The sequence below is a fragment of the Panthera uncia genome, assembly GCF_023721935.1.
Source record: "Panthera uncia isolate 11264 chromosome A3 unlocalized genomic scaffold, Puncia_PCG_1.0 HiC_scaffold_11, whole genome shotgun sequence".
Lineage (NCBI taxonomy): Eukaryota > Metazoa > Chordata > Mammalia > Carnivora > Felidae > Panthera > Panthera uncia.
The window spans coordinates 93,334,247-93,355,473 of record NW_026057578.1 but is presented as its reverse complement, the minus strand read 5'-3'; the positions used below and the strand labels follow the sequence as shown (position 1 = coordinate 93,355,473).

Here is a 21,227-nt window from a genome sequence, read left to right as displayed (position 1 = left end):
AATGATTCCTCCACATTTCCAAGTGTGTGGAAATCCTATAAAATGACACTGGTGCTAAAGATGTTTCAGGGAAAGGCAGGAGACTGAGTTGGATTTAAGGCCCCTTGAGTTTTCAGGGAAATCTGTGCTCTCACACCACATTTGTTTTATCTCAAGTAGACGTACGCAAAGTTTGGCCTGCTTTTCCTGTGAAGGGACAGGTAGTATATATTTTACTCTTTGCAGGCAGCTGATCTCTTCTTTGGCATTACTCAACACTGCCTTTGCAACACAAGAGCTGAAAATACAACTTTATTTACATAAACAGACAGAGGGCCAGATTTGGGCCAAAGGTAGTAGTTTGCAGAGACCTGTTCTAGATGGTTTCGTCAATGGATTTCAGTCTTACAGCATCCCACTCTGACCATGTCACTCTGTTGCACTGCTACTGCAATTCCCTGGCTACTTCAGGCTCCATTCACCCACTGCTTACCTATGAATGAGCATTTGCTGGACCCACCTGCTTAAGAAACAGAGGAGACCAGAGATGGTCTCAAAGAGCCCCCAAATGGCCAGTATGACTGGTATTATTTGACCAAGTCAACTGTTTTTCTCCCTTTGCCTCACACTCTGCTAGAAAACATAGGTTATTCAAATGGTGTCTAAGCAATTACTTTTCTAGCAGAAGCTTTGAGACAAGGAAAGGTTACATGTAAGCTTAGAAGTTATTGGCTTTTCCCCCAAACTTTGTGACTTAGGAGGGTATCTGGTTGGGTTGCCTGACCTGCTTGACATAGGTGCTGTATAGTGAACTAAACTCCAAATTCTGATATTTCTTCCTAATCTGGCAAAAAAAAAACAAACAAACAAAAAAAAAAAAACAAAAAAAAAAACCACCAAAAAACCCCACTGAGGGTACTTCCACAGACTGGCTAAACACACAGAGAATTCACCCAAAGAGCACCAGGCAAGCAGGTTGCTATGGTGATATATAGACAAAATGACTACCTGATCAGTCAACAAGTGATTCACTTTCAACTAGTTATTATGGCAACTATGGATACAGCGTCAGGGCCACATTGATCTAAACCTGAGGATTTCGAAGGAGGGGCTGAAAGAAATCTCAGTCAGGCATGCTTCATTAGTGATGACTTCTTTCTGCCCCTGCAACTCTGTGCCCTCCCTCTCCCTGCTCAACCACCCAGACCTCCCACCTTGCCCATGACCAAAGGTGCTTACAGCTTTTTAGTCACCCCCTTTACACCTGTTGCAATTTAGAGTACAGCTATTTAAGGTAGTCTAATCCTTGCTGAAATTGAAAGAATCAAATAAAAATATAGAAGTCCCACCCTTAATAGTTAACAGGATTGGTATACTCAGTGACAAACTGGGGAACTGTGGAATGGGAAAGGAGGGGCTAAGAGTGGTTATTCACACAAACTTTTGCCAAACACACATGGTTGGGTCAGATGGAAAATCTCTTCCTAACACCCAAGTCCTCAGAACAAATGGTTCTCCTTTAATCTTGGAACACCAGGACTTAATCCATTCAATTGTTTCCCACTGAATATACCAGGCAGGTCTGCCTGTCTCCTGATCTGCATTTAATCAGATATCCCCTAGAAAAAGTGAAAGTCCTTTACTTTCTTCCCTTCCTTATAATTAATTAGAAAAATAATTATCAGAATCTCATTCATGGTTCAGGTTCTTGCACTGGACTGGACACAGATATGGATGGTTAAAGGGGAAAAAAAAGTGGTGATTATATTAGGAAGCCTATTATTATGATTATTATTGAAAATCTCAAGATTCATGATTAGTTACTATTTACCTGACACTCATCCTATTAAGGGAATTTTAATAAAAGCTATAAACTAAGATGAAATTGTATCAACTTTGACAACTACAGTCATTAAAAGGAAATGCTTCAGAGTCGGCCCACTTGGATTTTCTAAAGTAAGAGTTCTGTACCAGTAAGAAATTTAATTTTATTGCTGGGACTTCAATAGTTTACTCTGAAAAAAAAAAATCCTTTGACAGTAATGCCCCCTCCAAAGAACTGTTGTAGGGATAGTAGATAAAGTATTAAGAAAAGAATAGCCACTAAACAAATATCACACATTTTCAGTGGGCAAGTCTGCTTTTCTGGCCTTTGCACATAACCAGGTACAAATGGGAGGAATGGGTCCCAAGAGAGTTGGTAATTTCAGGTATGTCAGTGACAAGACAGCATTAGCTACTCAGTCCCTAAGTGTATCCATTCTTAGCACTTAGAGCTATGGGAAGACAAGCCTGATTGGGAAGCCAGGGATTCATGTGCAATAATAGTCATTCTGTGTGGGCCTTTAGAACTCTAAATAGAGTTCTTTACTGAAGCTTTTATCTGGGCCCCAAACGTAGGCAAGGTAAAAACAAACAAACACCATCCATTTTGGAAAAAAAAAAAACCAAAAGCGCGCACACACACACACACACACACACACACACACAACATTAATGATAATTACAAAATCACTGATCTTAACTCAATTTCTAACAACTAAAATTGCTAGGTTAAGGGATAAGTTCCCATTTCTAAATTGGAAGCTGATGGAGGGGTCTTAAGGAGGCCAAATAAAGAATTTTTTGCCCTAGGAAAAACCCTTTTACCTCTAAGCGTCTCTGAATCCGTATTTCCTTTTTCAGAGATAGTTGAGAAATGAGCCCAGAAGATGTTATTGCTTTTCTTTCCTGTCTCTCCTTTTTCCCAATCCCTACCTCCCAATTTTGTGGGTAACTACAAATCTTTGTACATATGTGATACATAATCATTATTCCGCTTTTAAAATAAGCATTTAAAGAGACTGTACTTTTTTCATAAAGGTAGATGTGATTTCTCTCTCTGTCTCTCTCTCTGTCTTTCTGTCTGTGGGGGACATTTTCTGTTGAGACAATTAATTTCTTAGCCTTTTTTTTTTTCTGTAAATGAAGGAAAATTTCCATGCTCCAAGCCTGACAAAAATACCTGTTTTGGGTACAGTCTCCTGAAATGTGGCACCATATGTGCATCAGTAAACATTATGTGTAGAGTAAATTAAACTGAGCCTTATAATTAGGCAGTAAGGAAATTACCGTAGACCTGAAAGAGTAAATCAGCAGTATTAAAATGCTCTCCATTTTCTCTGAAGCACTTGAGAGTGCCATAAAAAGCCCATGTCACTGTGATAAATATTGAGAAGAAATGCATTTGGAGCAAGACAACCTAAAAGACACACCACAATTCAAACAGGTCTTCAGATCTGGAGTCCAAGGTGTCATCTCATAAAATTTAAAAGTCAGCCCTTTTGCCACTAATGTAGGGGAAAAAAAGAAAACCAACTGACATTGAGACTTTTGGGGAGAATTTTCTCATATAGCAGGTGCAGTAAAGACTTTAATAGATAGAAACTCGGGTGCAGAGCCAAGACTAAGGAAAGACTCACCCATCATAAACAAAATAGCAGCACTGTAAATAAAGACAGGATCAGTACTGCTGGTTTTTTCCAGCTTCTGTTACTGATCCTACCTTTATTTACAACGTTTATAATTTGCTCGTCGTGGATTTTCTGGCTTTAATTTCTATTTCCTAAAATACTGTGTAAGAATATTATTTATCTTGGTTACTGAGATTTTTGGAGTTCCCTAAAATTTTCTACCTAAGGTACTGCCTCATTTGCCTCACCTTTGTCTTGACCCCGTGCACAGCACAGTGAGCAATCAGATCAGCCAGTTCTAATCTTGGTCCATGGGGAAAGAGGGATCAAGCATGGATTCTCCTTCCCTCTAAACAGATATTGTATCCGTGAAGTGGGGAGGTCTAGCAGAGGCTCTAGCAGAGGATTGGAGAGAAGTTGGAGGGTTTCACAGTCCTCAGACACACCCCCAACAGACTTCAATGAGGTCTGAGTATCCCCACTCTCAGAAACAAAGGTGGAGGAAATCAAACCTGCTAGAACATCACAGGTTGTCTGGAAAGCTTACTACACAGTGTGTAACGTGCCACCATATGTACATGAAATTAGAATCTTCCAAGATGGAGCTATATATTTGCATTTCAGAAGGTTCTTGAGCTGGCTTTTCTAAAGCCAGCCCAGTGACAGGAAACTTGTGGGTTGAGGCATAGAAGTTCTCTCTTAAACTGGAAATACCCATTATTATCACAGTGTAAGTGGACTTTTAAACAAATCTAGTTCTTAAAACAATGGAACCAGAGACATGAGAGTGTAGAATGGAGGGAAGTTGATGACTGTGATGTTTGTTGGGTGCCATGGGTACATACAGGGGATTCTTCCTTCTTTCAACCCTGTGCAGTGTAAGCTGACTTTATTTTGGCCCTTAGGATATGTCCTGAAGAGTCAAAAAAAAATAATAACACTTGGAAATAGGCGAAGTCACATAAACAACTTAAATCTACTATAAAAAGTATCATAATAAGAGTATTTTAAAATGCTCCAGGAGCCTACTGGATAAACTCTGTTTATAGGAATTAGATAAGGTTGTGATGATAAGGTGACATTTAAGCTAAGCCTTGTAGGAAAAATTGTGAATTTTCCTGGAAGAAAAAAAAAAAAAGAGGGAGAGGGAGCATTCAGAAAAAAAAATGTGAATTTTCTTGGTGGCGGGGAAAGAAGAGGAAGATAGGGCATTCCAGGCAGAAGCCAGTGTAAAAGCATGAGGATGTGTGAATCTGACTTAAATTGCTGAAGCCAGAGTGAGCTGAAGCCAGGGAGGCTGGGGTAGGGGAGAGTGGTTGTGAGTCTCAGTGGATATGACCATCATTTTCATAAAAATGAATTAAGCAGTGCCAATGGGAGTGGATAGGAAGGAATGGACTGGACATTATGTAGGAGTTGGAATCCACTGGACTGAAGGACTGATGAGGATTTAAGGAATGATAATGGGAGGAGCTGTACAGGGCTGTAATCCTCTTGGAAAGTTGATCACAGTGGGAAGCACACAATTGTGTAGGGTTGGGTTGGGGTGAGGATTTGGCTTTCAGGTATCCTGGAAACTTCATTCAGCCAAGAAGGACAAAGACTGGTCAAGGGCATATAAATTAAATAGATGGTCATTATAAGCACAACCTCTTCACAATTTTCTACCCACGCAAAGAGGACTGATGAATTCCCCCAGCCATCATTAGTGACATTCGTGGGAGCCAGGAAGGCACGATGTGATGAGATCCTGGGGCAAACGGGCTGCTACCAGGGCTAGTGGTGACAGCAGGAAAGGCAGAGGCTGTAGGAAGATGACTCACTTTCTAAATTTCCTATGTATCCAGCCTCCTTGGGAAATGGGGAGATAAAGAAATATCAGCTGTCCTGATGGAAATTTCCCCTGGGAAAACTGATACCAGAAGCCATTTCAGGTAATAAAAAATTACCTCAGCAGGGAGGGGTCAAATGGAACAGATATGTTTGACCACAAACTGGCTACAATGTTAGAATTAGATAGATTCAAGTTCAGTTCAGTTAGAATCAAGGTGATTAGCTGCTATCATCAGCTCTAGAAACCCTTCAATTTCAGGCCACAGTGGCAAACTCTTGTGCAACACACTTTAAAATTATCTTCCTTTCAGTGACAGTTTTGGATAAGAAACCCCAGCCTAAACATATTCTCCAACAATGAATATGGGCCAACTTCATTTAATTGAGATGAGTGTTCTGAAATGAATGTTCTGGTAAGCTAAAATGACATTCTGACCAAAAAACAAACAAACAAACAAAACAACAAACAAAACAAAACAAAACAAAACAACAACAACAACAAAAACCCCTTGCTGTTTAAATCATCATTATTGAAAATCATCCATATTTTCCTGCTGAGGAATTCCATCCTAAACAATATGATAGAATTTTATTATACTCCTATAGTAGATTGTCCAGTGTCAGGATCAAGATTCTTTTTTTGTTTTGTTTTGTTTTGTTTTTCTGAAAGAGAGAGAGCAGGGGAGGGGCAGAGAGAAGGAGACAGAGAATCTGGAGCAGGCTCCACACTATTAGCACACAGCCCCACACGAACCGTGAGATCATGACCTGAGCTGAAATCAAGAGTAGATGCTCAACTGACTGAGCTGCCCTGGAGCCCCTCGGTTCAAGACGTTTAATGCCATTCTCGTTGCTTGGAAGAGAAGATGTCAGAGACTGGACCAAATGCAGATATTATCTTGAATGTGTTTTGGGACTCAATCATTGCTATTTATCCTTCCCTTTCCCACTTTTCCTTGACGTCCAGGGCCTAGAGAAATTAGCAGAAGGGAACAAATCAGTAGCTGAGTTTCCACTTAATTGAGCATTTCCCTATTTAAACATAGGTTATAGATCCCTCCGCTCAGTTAGTGTGTTTTGTGATTATTCAATGTTGATCAAGCTACTGGATTCTTTCTATGATCTAGACTTGCTAGTGAGGGAGAGGTCAAGCTTGGTTGGGTGTCCACATAAGGCTGTGTTAATGTGTGAATAATCAACTATATTCTGGCTTAGAGGAATAAATTAAATTGCTTTATGACTTGAACATTGTCTTCATGAAGGAAGAGCTTTCCCAGAGTAATATTTTAAGAAATGTTTCCAACTGATGAAATAATGTACTTTAAACTTTTCCTAATGAGTATTTTCCAGGAGATAAATAAGTATGTGGTGCTCTGACATTCAGGTCTATCATATAAGGATTTTCCCATGATAGAGGTAGCTTGAACATATAACCCATCTTCAAGAAGTATGTCCAAAGGATGGCCTTTGATAGTGCTCTTGAGCCCTCTCCCACCTCTGTCCTCCTCCTTGCCATTTTGATTCTGATCTTTGGTGCTTCTGATGCAATTTGTGTTCAGCTGTCTCTGAGTTGTTTATGTTCCATATTCAAATCCCAATCGCTATATGATCATTTCCTGGTCTCCATATTTCTACAGCAGCAAGGCAATCTCACCTTGGGAACAAATTCTAGGGATTATTAGCTCTGACATAGCTCTGAAAGTGTGAAGAACACAAACTTCACCATTTGGAGGAAATCAATATTTTATTTTATTTTGTTATTTTATTTATTTATTTTTTATTTTTATTGTAGCCATATAGATAGCCTCCTGTCCTTATGAGGAAGAGCAGATTTAAGTCTTCAGATAAATGATTTTAAAATGTTTTCTTACAACGACTAAAAATAATTGGCCCCATCATGAGCAGATGTGAGAAAAAGAATTGAATGCTTTAAAATTCCTTTTTTCTGTAGATGTTTTGCAAAATCTATAATTCACACTTTGAGAAGCCAGCTACCTAAACATAATAGCACTTTTTTCAAAAGAGGACCCAATGAATCATAACAGCTGGAAACCCGAGCGACAATATCATGACACAACTAAGAACCATATTCTTGACATTCACCACAGATTGTTTTGTTCTGTCTGCAGTATGTACATGTAACCCATCCCAAACCCTGAAGCAGTAAATGTGCTGTTGGAAACCATAAAGCACCTTTACATATTTATGTGAACCTTCTTTCCCCACTGCGACCCCCACAATAGATTAGAATATGGGCAACCCAACTGCATATGCTGGTTCTATGGAGGGGCAGGAGGGGGATGGGTTATCAGCAAAGACCCTCCAGCCAGACTGCCTGCTAAAACCTCTATGTATCCAGACTCCACGTGGCCATGGGTGTACTACTTCACTTCATGTCCTCATTTGTAAAATGGGCATGATGAAGTTTCTTCTAGTTCATAGAGCTGGTATGAGGGTTAAATGTGGTCCATTTATGGAGAGAACTTAGAACAGTGCCTGGCACATTGTGTGAACTGAATACATGTTGGCTCTAAATTTTTATTTTGTAGGCAGTGAATGTAGAAGCAGTTGCTGATCATTGCCCACCTTTACTCATATTTCTTGTTTAAGTTCTCTCTGGAGACTGGGTCTTGACAGATACACCTTTAAACATACCACCAGTGACATTGTCTGCTTGTTTTTAAATCCTCTATTACATAATCTATTCTATTAAGTCTTCATCCCAATGTAAAAGCATTCTATACCTGATGTTTGTTGTTAGTTGAAAGTGTTTTGATTCTAACAGCAAAACTGATGCTTTTGTCAAATTGGCACCTCCTGAATCTCATTGCAGGAATTACTGTGATGGCTATTAAGGGTGAAGAGATAAGAATTAGGCCCTTGATTAGTTTTGGGAATGAGAGAGTTGCTAAGTTTAGCAACACCCTGACTTGTTATGATTATTATTTATTAGCTTCTCATCGGGAAGCATTTGGGTCCTGATTTGCTTATCAACTTGGAAAAAAAAAAAAGACTAATAACAGGACCAAAATAATAACCAGGATAGACCATCTTCCCTATAAGCTTGTAGAAAACCGAGAGACCATGCCTAGAATAGTTCACTGGTGGCACATAGAAGGAGGACTTCAAGGAGCAGCTGGCAGACACAGACTGAGTCCTCTCTAAGGAATGGGGAGACCATGTGGGCTACTAGGTACCCAAGCAGAGAGTCAGCCAAAACTTTTTGTTTTTATAATGGTCTGATTCCAGAATCACAGCAGTGACAATAGCTCAGACATGGGCATACTGTGCCTGAAGCTCTAAAATTAAAACATAATGCTTGAAGCTGGCAGTTATATTCCCCTAAATCCATTTTTAATTCCAAACAAAATACCCTTAAGAGGATTCTGCTCTAGCACTGCCCACTCTCATGGGTTTCATTGGCAAGATGGTTTTAGGCCAATCAATTTTAAATAACACCTTTGGGTTCCTGCAACCTTTTTCATAATTTATGACTCCACATTTCTTTGGGATATACTGCCTAAAGGAAGGGGATCCACTTACTTGAAAATCCTACTTAAGCAGAAGTCCTTTTTATTCAATTAATCTTGATTTTTTTCAAGTATCTACAAGTCTAAGTCTACTTTTTTTTTTCTTTGAATTAGGGAAGTTCAAAATAATGATCATGATCGACTTTATTTCTTTGTAACTTGGTGACCAGAACTTTGTAAGACTCCAGGGTCACCAATCTTAGACCTATGAGGAAGAGACAGTAAACTGAAAGGGTGGAAACTTAATGAAAGTCACTCGAAATGTTTTTCTTTGCTTTCAACTTGTTTTTCCCATTGTGATTTGATTGCCCTAATTATTATATAAAGGATTTCATGTGTACAAGGAAGTGGGCATGGATAATTGAGGGTTCCCATTTAAAATCTCTTCTAACAAGACTTGTCAGTAATGGAAATAACAGAGAGTGTTTCAGCCACAGGAGACATGCATTTGAACCACTAGCATTCACCAGTCACACTACCTAGCTGCTATCAGGCACTCAGATAAAACCTTGTTAATCCAATTAATTAGATATCCAAATCTAAGATAAAGGTCTACCTGAGACATGCTAATCAGAGTAGTTGCACGTTCCATTTGCATAAGTGCTAGGTGGCTTCTGCTTTTGTACCACTACAGGTGTACATGGAGAAACAGAAGAGATGGAAAGAAAGTCAAAAATATCCCAACATATGGATAGGGATAGAACTGACAGATGGGAACCACCTTAGATCTAGAAAGGCAAATTGGGAAAGGGAAAGATGTTTGAACCAAATTCAGGGGTTTGGTGTGAAACTATGCCATAACTTTTGGATCTTAATATCCTGAAACAATTTTCTTTACCCTTATTCATCTCAATCTTTGGAAAGGTGAACAGAAAAACAATTCTTTTGCACACAGAATGATTTCAAAGGATGACATACTCCTTCTACTGCCATCCTAAAAGCAGCTCTCCAAGAAACTTGTCACCAAAACATTTCAAGTTCTCCCATAAATTCCACCTTCAAATTTCACTACTACCCTCAGTTAAAACCAGTAAATCCTTTTCTGAGAATATTAGCACCAGGGTAAAAATTGCTTTACCCACTCCTTCCTAACAAGACAAAAAAAGTTTCTGATAGGTCCATGAGCTCAGAGAGCTGAGGGTGCTCGCTCCTGAATGTAAAAGAATGGTCTCTACTAAAACCAAGAGATTGAGGAGGTGAGAAGACTCAGTTCATATATTTTGCCTGATTGACAATCAAAGGCAGGCCCTAGATGAGATATGCTCCTAATGCTTCAAAATCTGTTACTATCCAGCATTAGGACATCTGGCATAGGAAATAAACGCAGATTTCCTCTGGACTCATTCAATCTAATGCAGCTTATAGATAGCTTACAGATCTATTCTGACTCCCTACTTTTATATATAAGAAAAGACAACCAAGAGATGGCAAATCCATACTCACACAGCTAGTTCAGTGGCAGAGCTAGAAGTAAAACTATGGGCTCTGGACACCTGATTCAGTGTTTCCCATTAACTCCAGTCCCAATTCCTACTACCCATATCATTTCATATCATATGGGGGATTTGTATGGAGAAATGGTCTAAGAGGGCAAAGAGACAAATCTGGCCAATATCCATTTGGTATAAGACAATGTTTTATTCTCTCTCATTTTAAGGTAAAATAAGGAAATGCTTCCCCACAAGGACTTGTTAGTTGGGCAAACTAGAGTCTTCATATTCGAGAACTAATTGTGATTTTTCTGGAGAACATTAGCTCAAGCATGTTTATCCCTACAGGTGATAACCTGAAGAGAGCGAAGAAGCTCCCCAATAGTAATTAGAAGGGGTTTCTTTCTCCCATTCAAACCACTTCCAACATGTTCCTTGGTCATTTTTGCTTAGGCACCTGGCTAATGTTTTCTGTACTTGACATATAATAGCAGGGACTGCTAGATGCAGCCAGGCCGGTCTAGCTGTTCCAGATGCAGAAAGTAAGAGTGTTGTTGCCTCAGGGAACTGGTTGGTTCTAGCTGAGGAACACAGTCAACACTAAATGAATGAGATGGATAGATGCAAAAGCTACCAGCAGGACACAGGATGCCTCTCAGGCAGAAATCAAATAGGGATTTCATTGGAACTTGATGGATGGTTTAAGTCTTCTAGAGAAAGAACACTACCAAAGAAAGTGGGGCTCACCATGGAAACAAAATAAGGGTTACAAGACCATAGGGTTACTAGTGTTGCTATAGCACTTACAAGATGAAATGGGGCCCTGACCAGAGATCTTTTTCACACCCAAAAATAGACCCATCGGACTAATGATACCATTAGCCATTCAAATCATCCAACTAGCTTTCCTTGCTTTGGTTCCCTGCTTCTGAACCATCTGATAAGCAAACATTCCCCTGGTGATTTGTGTCACCAAATGGAATACACAGGGTCAGAGATCTTAATTAGCCCATCAGATTAAGAGTTGTGTTTTTCATTAACCATTAGCATTCCACTTTGGAGTTGTGATATCTAAGAACCAGCAGAAATGAGAACCTGGCTCTTTGCGTATCTGGATCTGGAAAACTGAAAAACAGATGTAGAAGATAGTGAATTCATCAAGTCTCTACCTGGGAAGACTGTTTCTGGGCAGTGAGCATGCTGTCTCTTCAGAGGGTGTTTTCACCACACCTCCTGAGGCTGTCACATCTGTCCGCTCAGCAGACACTACCTTGTTCATGAAATGCTTTTGTGTACGTGTAGATGCTATAAAGAATAGCAACCTGAATGCCAGCAGAAAGCGCCCTGAAAAAGGACATTCTTGGAAACCACCACAAAGTACCATGCATTTAAAATAAGAACAAAAACAGTACCTGTCTCCTTAGGTCTCTTGTTTTCTTGGTCATCTTGTCAATTGCAATGTTTAGAGGATCTCCTTTTTCTTTTCTTCCGGTCTATTAACAGAAGAGAAATAATCTCTGATTTAGAAAATTCAATGTTAGAGACATGGAAAATGTTTTTTTAAAAAATTCGGAAACACACAGAAACACACTTGACGGGTAGAATACAAACAAACAAACAAACAAACAAAAAGACAGAGAGAGATTCTTTTCAACATACAGCTAACATGATTTGTCTCTAAAATTGGTTTTCTCCAAAACAAAAATTTGAATTGTTGAAAAACAATATATTCTGAGGATGGTTTACACATGTGCATATTCAACTTCATGCAAGCATGTTTTCCTCCCTCTCCAGACATTTATGAATTAAGTAAACACAGCAAGGATGTTTGTTTTTGCCTTCAAATACATTTTTTTTTTTGCTTCTCTCTCACGTAAGCACACTTCTGAATAGGAAATGAATGAGATGATGAAAACTAAATTCAGAAAGCAATTTAAAATAAATTACCAGAATTCAGAGTTTCTGACGTACCAATAAATATACCAATATATACCAATATACCAATATTTTCTAGACCACATTGTAACTTTCGTATCAAAGTCAAAGAGACGTTCTACTAGAAAATAATAGTGTTTGTAATCTCTGTTCTGTCATGCACTGGTATGTTAAATATGGTAATAAGGAACCCACAGTTTGAAATCATAAGGAAAACATCTCTTATGACTCCAAGAGGCAGAGGTAAAAGCAAAACAAACAAATAAAAAATCCAAAACCTCTTCTTTTTCACTTGGAAGTTTGGAAGTTTCAGTAATAGTTTCTTTTTTTAATTTTCCTTTGTTTTATCTCTCTTTTTTTTTTTTTTTTGATGGCTGTAGTAAAACAATTAAACCAAAGAGAATTACCATTATCTTTTTAAAACCACAGCAGCAACAAAATTCCCATGAATGGAAAGCTCTACATAACTTTAAGGATGGCATTATGTACCCTTTAAGAGAAAATTGTTTTCAAAAGCTTTGTCAAGTCTATTACATTATCTAATCTTTAGTCAAATACCCTGAAAATTAATTAATTATTAATTTATTTACTTTTAAAGTTTATTTATTTTGAGAGTGAGGGTTTTGAATGGGGGTAAGGCAGACAGAGAGAGAGAGAGAGAGAGAGAGAGAAAGAGAGAGAGAGAGAAAGAGAGAGAGAGAGAAAGAGAGAGAGAAAGAGAGAGAGAGAGAAAGAGAGAGAGAGAGAGAGAATGAATCCAAAGCAAGTTCTGCACCTGTCAGTGCAGAGCCCCATATGGGGTTCAAACTCACAAACTGTGAGATCATGCCCTGAGCCGAAGTTGGACACTCAACTGACTGAACCACCCATGCGCCCCCTGCAAATTTATCTATTTATGGTCTTACTGGCGAGTCAGTTCTTGTTCCGTATTCAAGTCTCTGCAGAATCATATAGGTCTCTGTAGTAATTGGTAATACGATGTAATGATAACAAGATAGTGTTTTGAGGATCCAGAGAAATTACCATTCTAGAGATTCCTAGATATACTCTTCCAGCGACAAAATCCTGGATGCATAAAGCTGAAACATACACATCAGATCTACTTAAAAGGAGAATTAAAGCAGCCATTTTTTTCTGCAACTTGCTTAATTTTTTTTCTGAACAAATGTCTGATGTCTAAATCGATATGGCTTTTATTAAAAAGCCATCACCAGGACACATGTGTGTCTATTTTTAATCATCTAAAATCTTACAAATCCCCATCTCTTTTCCATTCCCTAAACTCATTATCTGACCCTTGCGTATGTATACACTGAAGTTTATAAGTAGAAAGCGCTTAAAATAAAGTGGTAACATTTTACAATGTTGAAATATTAGCATACAAATAGCTCCAAGGAAAGGAAAAGTATTTGGAGAAGAACACTGTGCTGCTTTATCTGTGGAGGGACGCCGGTTACACAGCAAGTGGGACTTTGGTGCCCTGTCTCCACATCCAGCTGAGCCACAGGTGTAGCACCCAGAGCTGCTTATTTTCTCTTTGGCTTTTTTCTTTTTTCTTTTTTCGCCATTAAAATACAGGGCAGTTTTGAGACAGTCCAGACCATGACCATTCTGAAAACCACAGATTTCCTATGCCCTTTCCACTTATAAGAGTAATGAAAACTCACTTTGAGAAACTAACAGTTATGAGTTTGGTCTAAAATGTGGCTATGAGAGAAGGAGACTGGATCACTGAAACTTTCAATGTGAAAAGACAAAACGATCAAAAGAGTGTGGAGATAAAGACTGATTACTGAAAATAATACTAAGTGTCAGACACTGGTATCATTTTATCCCACCAGTGGCATTCCATTATTATCACTTTACAAAAGAAAAAATAAAACCAGAGCAGATGTGGGATTAGGGAGAGGGCAATAAGGCACTCCCCTCAGGTTAGGGGGCACCATAGAACTCAGTAATCAAGATATATAATATTTTAACTCAATATTTTCAAAAAATCAAATTAATGCCAAAAAATCCATGTTGAACAAATATCAAAATTTTGAATAAAAGCAGGATCCAACAGGACCAGGTTTAGGTTAAGGTGAGTGAGGTAAGCCATGTAGGTCAGATATCATTTCTTTTTCTTTTTTTTTTCTTTTTTTTTTTTTAACATGTTATTTATTTTTGAGACAGGGAGAGACAGAGCATGAATGGGGGAGGGTCAGAGAGAGAGGGAGATACAGACTGAAACAGGCTCCAGGCTCTGAGCTGTCAGCACAGAGCCCGATGCGGGGCTCGAACTCACGGACCGTGAGATCATGACCTGAGCCGAAGTCGGACGCTTAACCGACTGAGCCACCCAGGCGCCCCCAGATATCATTTCTTAATTTTAAATTTAAGAAAACTGGGGATGGGGATGAAGGAGTGCACTTGCCATGATGAGCACTGGGTATTGTATGGAGGTGTTCAATCACTGTATTGTATATCTGAAACTAACATCACACTGTATGTTAACTAACTGAATTTAAATAAAAACCTTTTTAAAAAGGCAGGGAATGTATTTATACTAAAACCAGAATAAATCATTGTTTACCTAAAGTTCAAACTTAACTGAGTATCTTATATTATTATGTGCTAGACCAGGCAACCTTACCCGCAGGGGTAATAGTGATGTTCAAGATTGTAACTAGGGTTGTTACAGATACATATAGAAAGGCTCCAGTGCCTTATTCTGTGAAAAGAAGGGCAACATGGGATTCTGTGTCCCATTTGGCATCAATAACCTGTAACTGCAAAGCATATTTCATTACATGTGAAGCATCATTTTGGTCACAGTTAGAGACTCACAAAAAGTCATATCTATGATCCTCATGCTCAAGGAGCTCCTAATTCTGGAGAGTAAAGCAGAACATGAAATTAAGAATACTGACAACTATGCAGAAACTAAAACTCTAACAGGCTAAATTAACTGCTCAAAAGAGGAAGATGTTGCATTTGAGAAAGTCAAGAAATCTCACAGAGAAGTGGGGAGATTTAGCTACACCTCAAGACCTGGATAAGATCTGAATAGGAAAGAGGGTGGTACTTGAAGGGAGGACAGGGTAGCAAAAATAGAGGCATCCAGTCAAGAAACATCAAGGTGGGTTCTAGGAGGGCAGTGAGTGGAATTGGCCAGTATTTTCTCCATGATGTGAAGTAATAGGTTTGATGAGTTGCAGAGACAGACAGGATACTTTTATAAGAGCTGCTTTATAGTGTGATTACTGCCAACCATATTTTGATCTGCAAAGTCAAAGGATCTCTGGTGGCATTAGCATTCTATGTCACTGTGTTGTCAGGATTCTGTTTGTGTAATATTTGCAATCCTTTGTTTCTCCAGCTTCAAATCTTTGGCTGAAGACAATTAAATAAAATACAGATGACTTGGGTGCCATATTTGTTCTATTTAAAAAGGCTGGGAAATGGCAAAACAAGGCCTAGAACTTTGGAAATTTTGGCCACTGGCTTAAGATGTTAATTCATTGGCCCTTTGTTGGCTCTAGTTTCTTTTTTTTTCCTTTTTTTAAATATAATTTATTGTCAAATTTGTTTCCATACAACACCCAGTGCTCATCCCAACAAGTGCCCTCCTCCATGGCTCTAATTTCTTTAAATAAGGTATGTGTGCAGGAATAATGGTAATGGATCTTAATGCTCAGATTAACATAGCAAATGGGGACTAGCAAACCATCACTCTATGCCTCTATTAGGTTGGCATATGGAAATACTTTTAAATTATCAACTTAAATTGGACAGGAAGCCAATCACCAAGAGAGACAAAAAGAAAAAAAGAAAAAAAAAAGTCTTGCCTCCTAGTGGCAGGCATCAATTATTAGGCTCTGTGATCTTAGACTAACAATTTGCCCATTTTTTACGTCTGAGTTTTCCCATGAACACAATGGATAGTGTAATATATGTCCTGTCTTTTCACCAGGTTAGCAGGACAATCAATCATGATGTCAATGTGCTGGAAACAATAAAAGGCATTAACAGTATTCAGGGTAATTAGGAAAGTATTTTTGCTGTGGAAAAAAATGAGAAAATTGATTTGGAAACTATGTAGAAACTATTTTTGGGTTACCTGGATTTCTGCTTTCTCCACTCAGGCAGATAACGTATGAATGAAAACTTTGCCAAAAAGGAGGATTCCTAAAGGAAAAACTATTTCTCTTTAAGGAAGAAATATTTGGGACACTTCATTTTAAATAGATAACTAATGTGAAATATTTCTAAGAGGTGAAATACGAGGCAGAAACTCCAGATAAATGTATTTTCCGTAACAGGTTATTGAAAATATTTGTTAAATATCTAAGGATTTGATCATCTTAAATTCTAGTTCCCAGGGAATCAACTAGGAGCCTCACCCAGCTCTTTTTCCCTCACCCTCCAAGCTTATAAGCTAAAAATAGTTTAAGAAACTGAAGTGAAAGGAGACCTATATCCTCATTGTGACATCATCACCAAATAATAAAACAAAAGTGCTTTGTCTTAAGTCACTCATTCAATTACTCCCTGACTTTGCTAAAGAGACAGAAACAAAAACCAGTTGTAAGGACTGTGTGCCAATGGCCATCTAAGTGATCTGGCAACTTCTCTAGACCTTCAACCTATCATTTGTCCAACAAAGGGGCCAGAGACAAGTTACAGAACCAGGAAATATAAGAGTCTGAAAAACCATCAAGGGGGCACCTAGGTGGCTTAGTCGGTTAAGTGTCTGACTTCTGCTCAGGTCATGATTTTGCAGTCCTTGAGTTCAGAGCCTGGAGCCTGCTTTGGGTTCTGTCTCCCTCTCTCTCTGCCCACCTCCCCACTCATGCTCTGTCCCTCTGTGCCTCTTAAAAATGAATAAACGCTAAAAAATTGTTATTAATAAAAAAAGTCAAGAATATATCCCTCATTACACAGAAGCTCTCAGGGCACTGCAGAAGAGGCTGGGTGGTGGCAGTCAGTTGGGGCTTTCTCATCTCTGAAATGTGGATAATGCTTCCTCTGTGAGAATGCTGTGAACGTTAAGAGAAATAGGATCTGTAAGAGTTAACAGAGTCCCTAACCCAGACTAGGTAACTCAGTCCATGTTGGTTTCCTCTCCTTCCCCACCCTGTGGCTCCCCTCATATGTGAGAACAGGGTCCAGAGAGATGAACTGATTCTGATCACCTAGCTAGTTAGTGTCTGACCAGAACCTCTGTCTTCCCATTCCAAGGATATTCCATTTTATGTCTAAATTATCTTCCATTTCTAAAATTCAAGGATTCTGTCATTTTCTAGAATTTCATTTGTTTCCATTCTAAGGTTACCAAAAAAAAATTTAAAAATAAAAATTCTCAGTTTGAGTTAAATTTCCTTTGTCATATTTTGTCCACGGATCTTATGTGCCTTTCTCAGAGCCACTCCCCACTTGCCTCCTTTGTCTTCACCTGCAGAGAGTGGATCTACAATAGAGACAGCCATTTAATAAATACTATTATTTAAAAAAGAAGAAGAAGAAGAGGAGGAGGAGGAGGAAGAGGAGAAGGAAGAGGAGAAGGAGGAAGACAGGCACCAGTATTCTCTCACATTGCTCCAGGCGCCTTTCCTAGTTGCCATCTGTTGTGCTAGGGAGGTGCATGATTATTAAACTTTATTTGTTTTAGTCTTTGGGCTCTATTTTACAAAACACATTTGGAGTCAATCCATGGCTTGAACTGATGGGAGGAAAAGGAAATGAATTTCCTCATTTGGATTTTTATAGGGGATCCTTTATTCTCCCATTCTCTGGCTCTGAACTCAAGTCCTGTTTGCCAAAGTATCAGATGCTGTCAAGGAGACGTTCATAGTTCTATTTAATCCTACACAGAAAGATTAATAGAAATTTTGACTTTCACAATTAGTCTTCAGGAAAAACTCAGTATTTTAGTTCAGTAACTTGCTTATATTATCCTTTGCTTCTTTGGGAAATAAAAGTCCCTCTACTTTAGATAAGGGTTTTCTTTTTTCTTCTCTTTTTTACTATATTAATATCCATCACCATTTCTGAAATAATGAAGATGTGTGCCTTATACTTATATGATATGCTGAATATTATACAAGTGATACTAACTCCCTAATTTATAAACAAGAAAAAATAATTTTTTAAATTTCCAAAATGGGATACTTATTTAAAGGCCATTCCTCATCCTACCCTAAACACATAATTCAATACAAATGGTCCCTCATGGAGGGACCTGAGAATATAAATCTATCGTCTCAGTGCTTCCCTCAGATCCATGGCTTCTTGTGAATTTCGGGGCATGATATTAATGTGGGAAATGGTGTGAGAAGGCAGATGTTGATCACTCTTTTCCTTTTTCTCAAAGGTACCTGCCAACTTGATTGAATGTATGAGAAATCTTCAAAATATCAGATAGATGTGACTCTAATATATTGAATGTGTGGGGAGATAATCAAATGCCTAGTCTTCAAATTGTTGTTATTTGAAAGAAGTGGGAGTCAAGATCATCACAATGGCAGAAAGTGGTAATGGGCCACGCACTTTATATCCAACATATTTTCCTGTCAATTTAAACCTATAATTTAGACAACTGGGGGGGAGAAAAAAAATTATCTATTGATTCAGCAGTCATCCTATCATATTTGGAGAGTTGCCCATCTACCCTCAAAACCTGCATATAGGAATCATATTCTTATTACAAATAGGACCATTATTTATGGAAGCTTGAACATTTCATAATACCTTTATATTATGTGTAAATCACAATCTGAGATTGTAGATCTTTCTAAACATTTCTCTTGGGAAAGAAATAGGTAATATCTCTCTAGAATGGATAAAAGTTTAGCAGTGTCCACAAATCAAACCCATGATCAGGACACTTTGACCACATCACAACCCAGCTTTCCTGGAACCTGGGATGAGTTGAGAGGTAGAGATAAAGGTAGAGAGGAAAAACAAAACAAAACAAAACAAGCTGATGACAATGTGTCAGGGGAAAAATGTATCTGACACTTCTCTGAGAACTTGTCAGTGCCCAAGGAAAGGATCATCAACATATAAGAATATCAAGATGGCATTATTGGTAAGACCCCCAGACCCTATTTATTGGCCCAACAATATCGATATACACATTGGACATATTTTGCATTATATACCTTCATACTTTCCATTATATACTAACTTGTAAAGTAACACTTCATGTTACTTGTTTTGCTTATTACTCTGTCCTTAGCACCTGTTCCTGGCACATAATAGGCATTCAATAAATCTTATTAAATCAATGAATGAAACATACGGGCTTCCAAATCCAGTTGCACCTAAAGCCAAAGTATCTGTCAATGGATTTCCTGCTGTCATGAGTACATCAATTCCCTCATGTTTCTTTATGTTGGGTTTCTCTTGGCTACAACCAAAAAAGTCCCAGCTAAATCAGAGACATTAAAATACCAGATCGAAATAATCTGAAGGCAGGGTGGTAGAGGGGGCCCTACAAGGCCCCCAACGGACACAGCCCAGAGCGCTCCCTGAGACCTCACGCCTTTGTTTCACTCACAGAATTTTCCCTAACACTAATTTCTGTCAAAGCTCTAAATCCTAATAAAAGCCAATTAGTCAGTAGTCTTGAGAATTTGTCCATCACAAAGTATCTAAGATTTCTGCTTCCCCTCAAATCTTTCTGTCCATAGAACCCACCTAACCCAGGATAGGTCTGTAGCACCACATTTCCCTCCCTTATAATCCTCAGTATGGCCTGTCAACACCAAGCTTTCACTTCTGAGGGTCAATCCCTTAGTTCTTATTTAATTCTTACTGGATCCTTGCTTTCTACTAAACTTGGGCCTTTATTTTAAATTTTCAGAGTTGGATCTCCTTCTTGTAATATTCCACTTCTCTAAACAATTTGTTCTTTCTGAGCAAACTTTTTGACTCATGTTAGTACCTAGATGAAAGAGCCCATTCTCTCTTCAACCATTTGTCTAACCAGATTTTACCCATTCATTCTTCAGGAAACAGTTCAAAATCCTCCTCCTCTAGAAAATGTTTCTAAACTGATCTAGCTCTTAAAGATCTTCCCCTCTTTTGAGCATACCCTTCAACCAGATACTGTGTCAAATAATGCAGACATTAACAATTTACCATTCTGCATTATCTATTAAGTTTTCATGTGGTGGCAGAGTAGAATCTGAGCTTTTTGTGGGTGGTGAATGTCTGAACTTTCTCCTGGAAAACTTAGCATGAAACTCCTAAGAAGTGCCCCAGAAATATCTGTTTATGTATAGAAAAATGGATGCTCCGAGTAGGCACCTGTAGATAGGAAGAAGGTATGCAAGGGATGAATGATCTGGAAAATGTGGGGTCCTAAAAATAAATTTCACCTATTTTACAATTTTCTGATCAAAACCTTAGGGAGTGCTTGGCACCTGTGTAATGTTACACTTCTTGCTCTTTTACTTATTCCATCAACACAGGTGTAGTCCTCAATGATTATCTGCCAGACAACCCTGCACAAAAGACATATTTCATCAAAGCCCCCAGCTCCCAACCTTGGGTTAATTAACCACACATTCCTTCAAAGCCTGTGAGAGACCATGAATTGGGAAAACTGCTAAAAAATGCCATTTTATCTTTACAGTTGAGATGAAAGTAGTCAAGGAGAAGTGCAAATTTCTACTGATTTTATACACACAGAAAAACACATAGATACCCACACTAAATAAATCATTTAAATTTCAGTGGAATTTAAACTTCCACTTCAGTTTTAAGTGCATTGTCCCCCAACCATTCCGTTAAAGTTAAAGCTATCCAACACCTAAAGGATCTCTAGAGTATGGTGTTTTCTACCATCTGAAAAGGAGGTCAATAACTGTGCCCACATTGTTGAGAGTTCACAGAAATCAGAAAATGCTCATGAAGAGGGTTACCTTATTTATGGAAAGTCTATCAATGCAGAGCCCTTTTGCCGTAATCTACCTGTGCCTCATCTTAACAATGTATCAGGGGCCAGTTCATGTTGCAATTCCTTCATCACACCTTCCTGACCTCTCAGTTCATAGGAGCCCATTGTCCTCTGAGTGACT

At 38.6% G+C, this 21,227-nt stretch overlaps 1 protein-coding gene across 3 annotated transcripts in view; it reads right to left on the bottom strand.

Annotated features, from left to right (window-relative positions):
* CTNNA2 (catenin alpha 2) overlaps positions 1–21,227 on the bottom strand; it is a 1,105,968-nt gene that overhangs the window by 258,224 nt on the left and 826,517 nt on the right. For all 3 annotated transcript variants that reach the window (XM_049651803.1, XM_049651801.1, XM_049651802.1), the window contains exon 8: positions 11,637–11,717. In XM_049651803.1, coding sequence (XP_049507760.1) covers positions 11,637–11,717 — 81 coding nt within the window. The remainder of the gene's footprint in view (positions 1–11,636; positions 11,718–21,227) is intronic.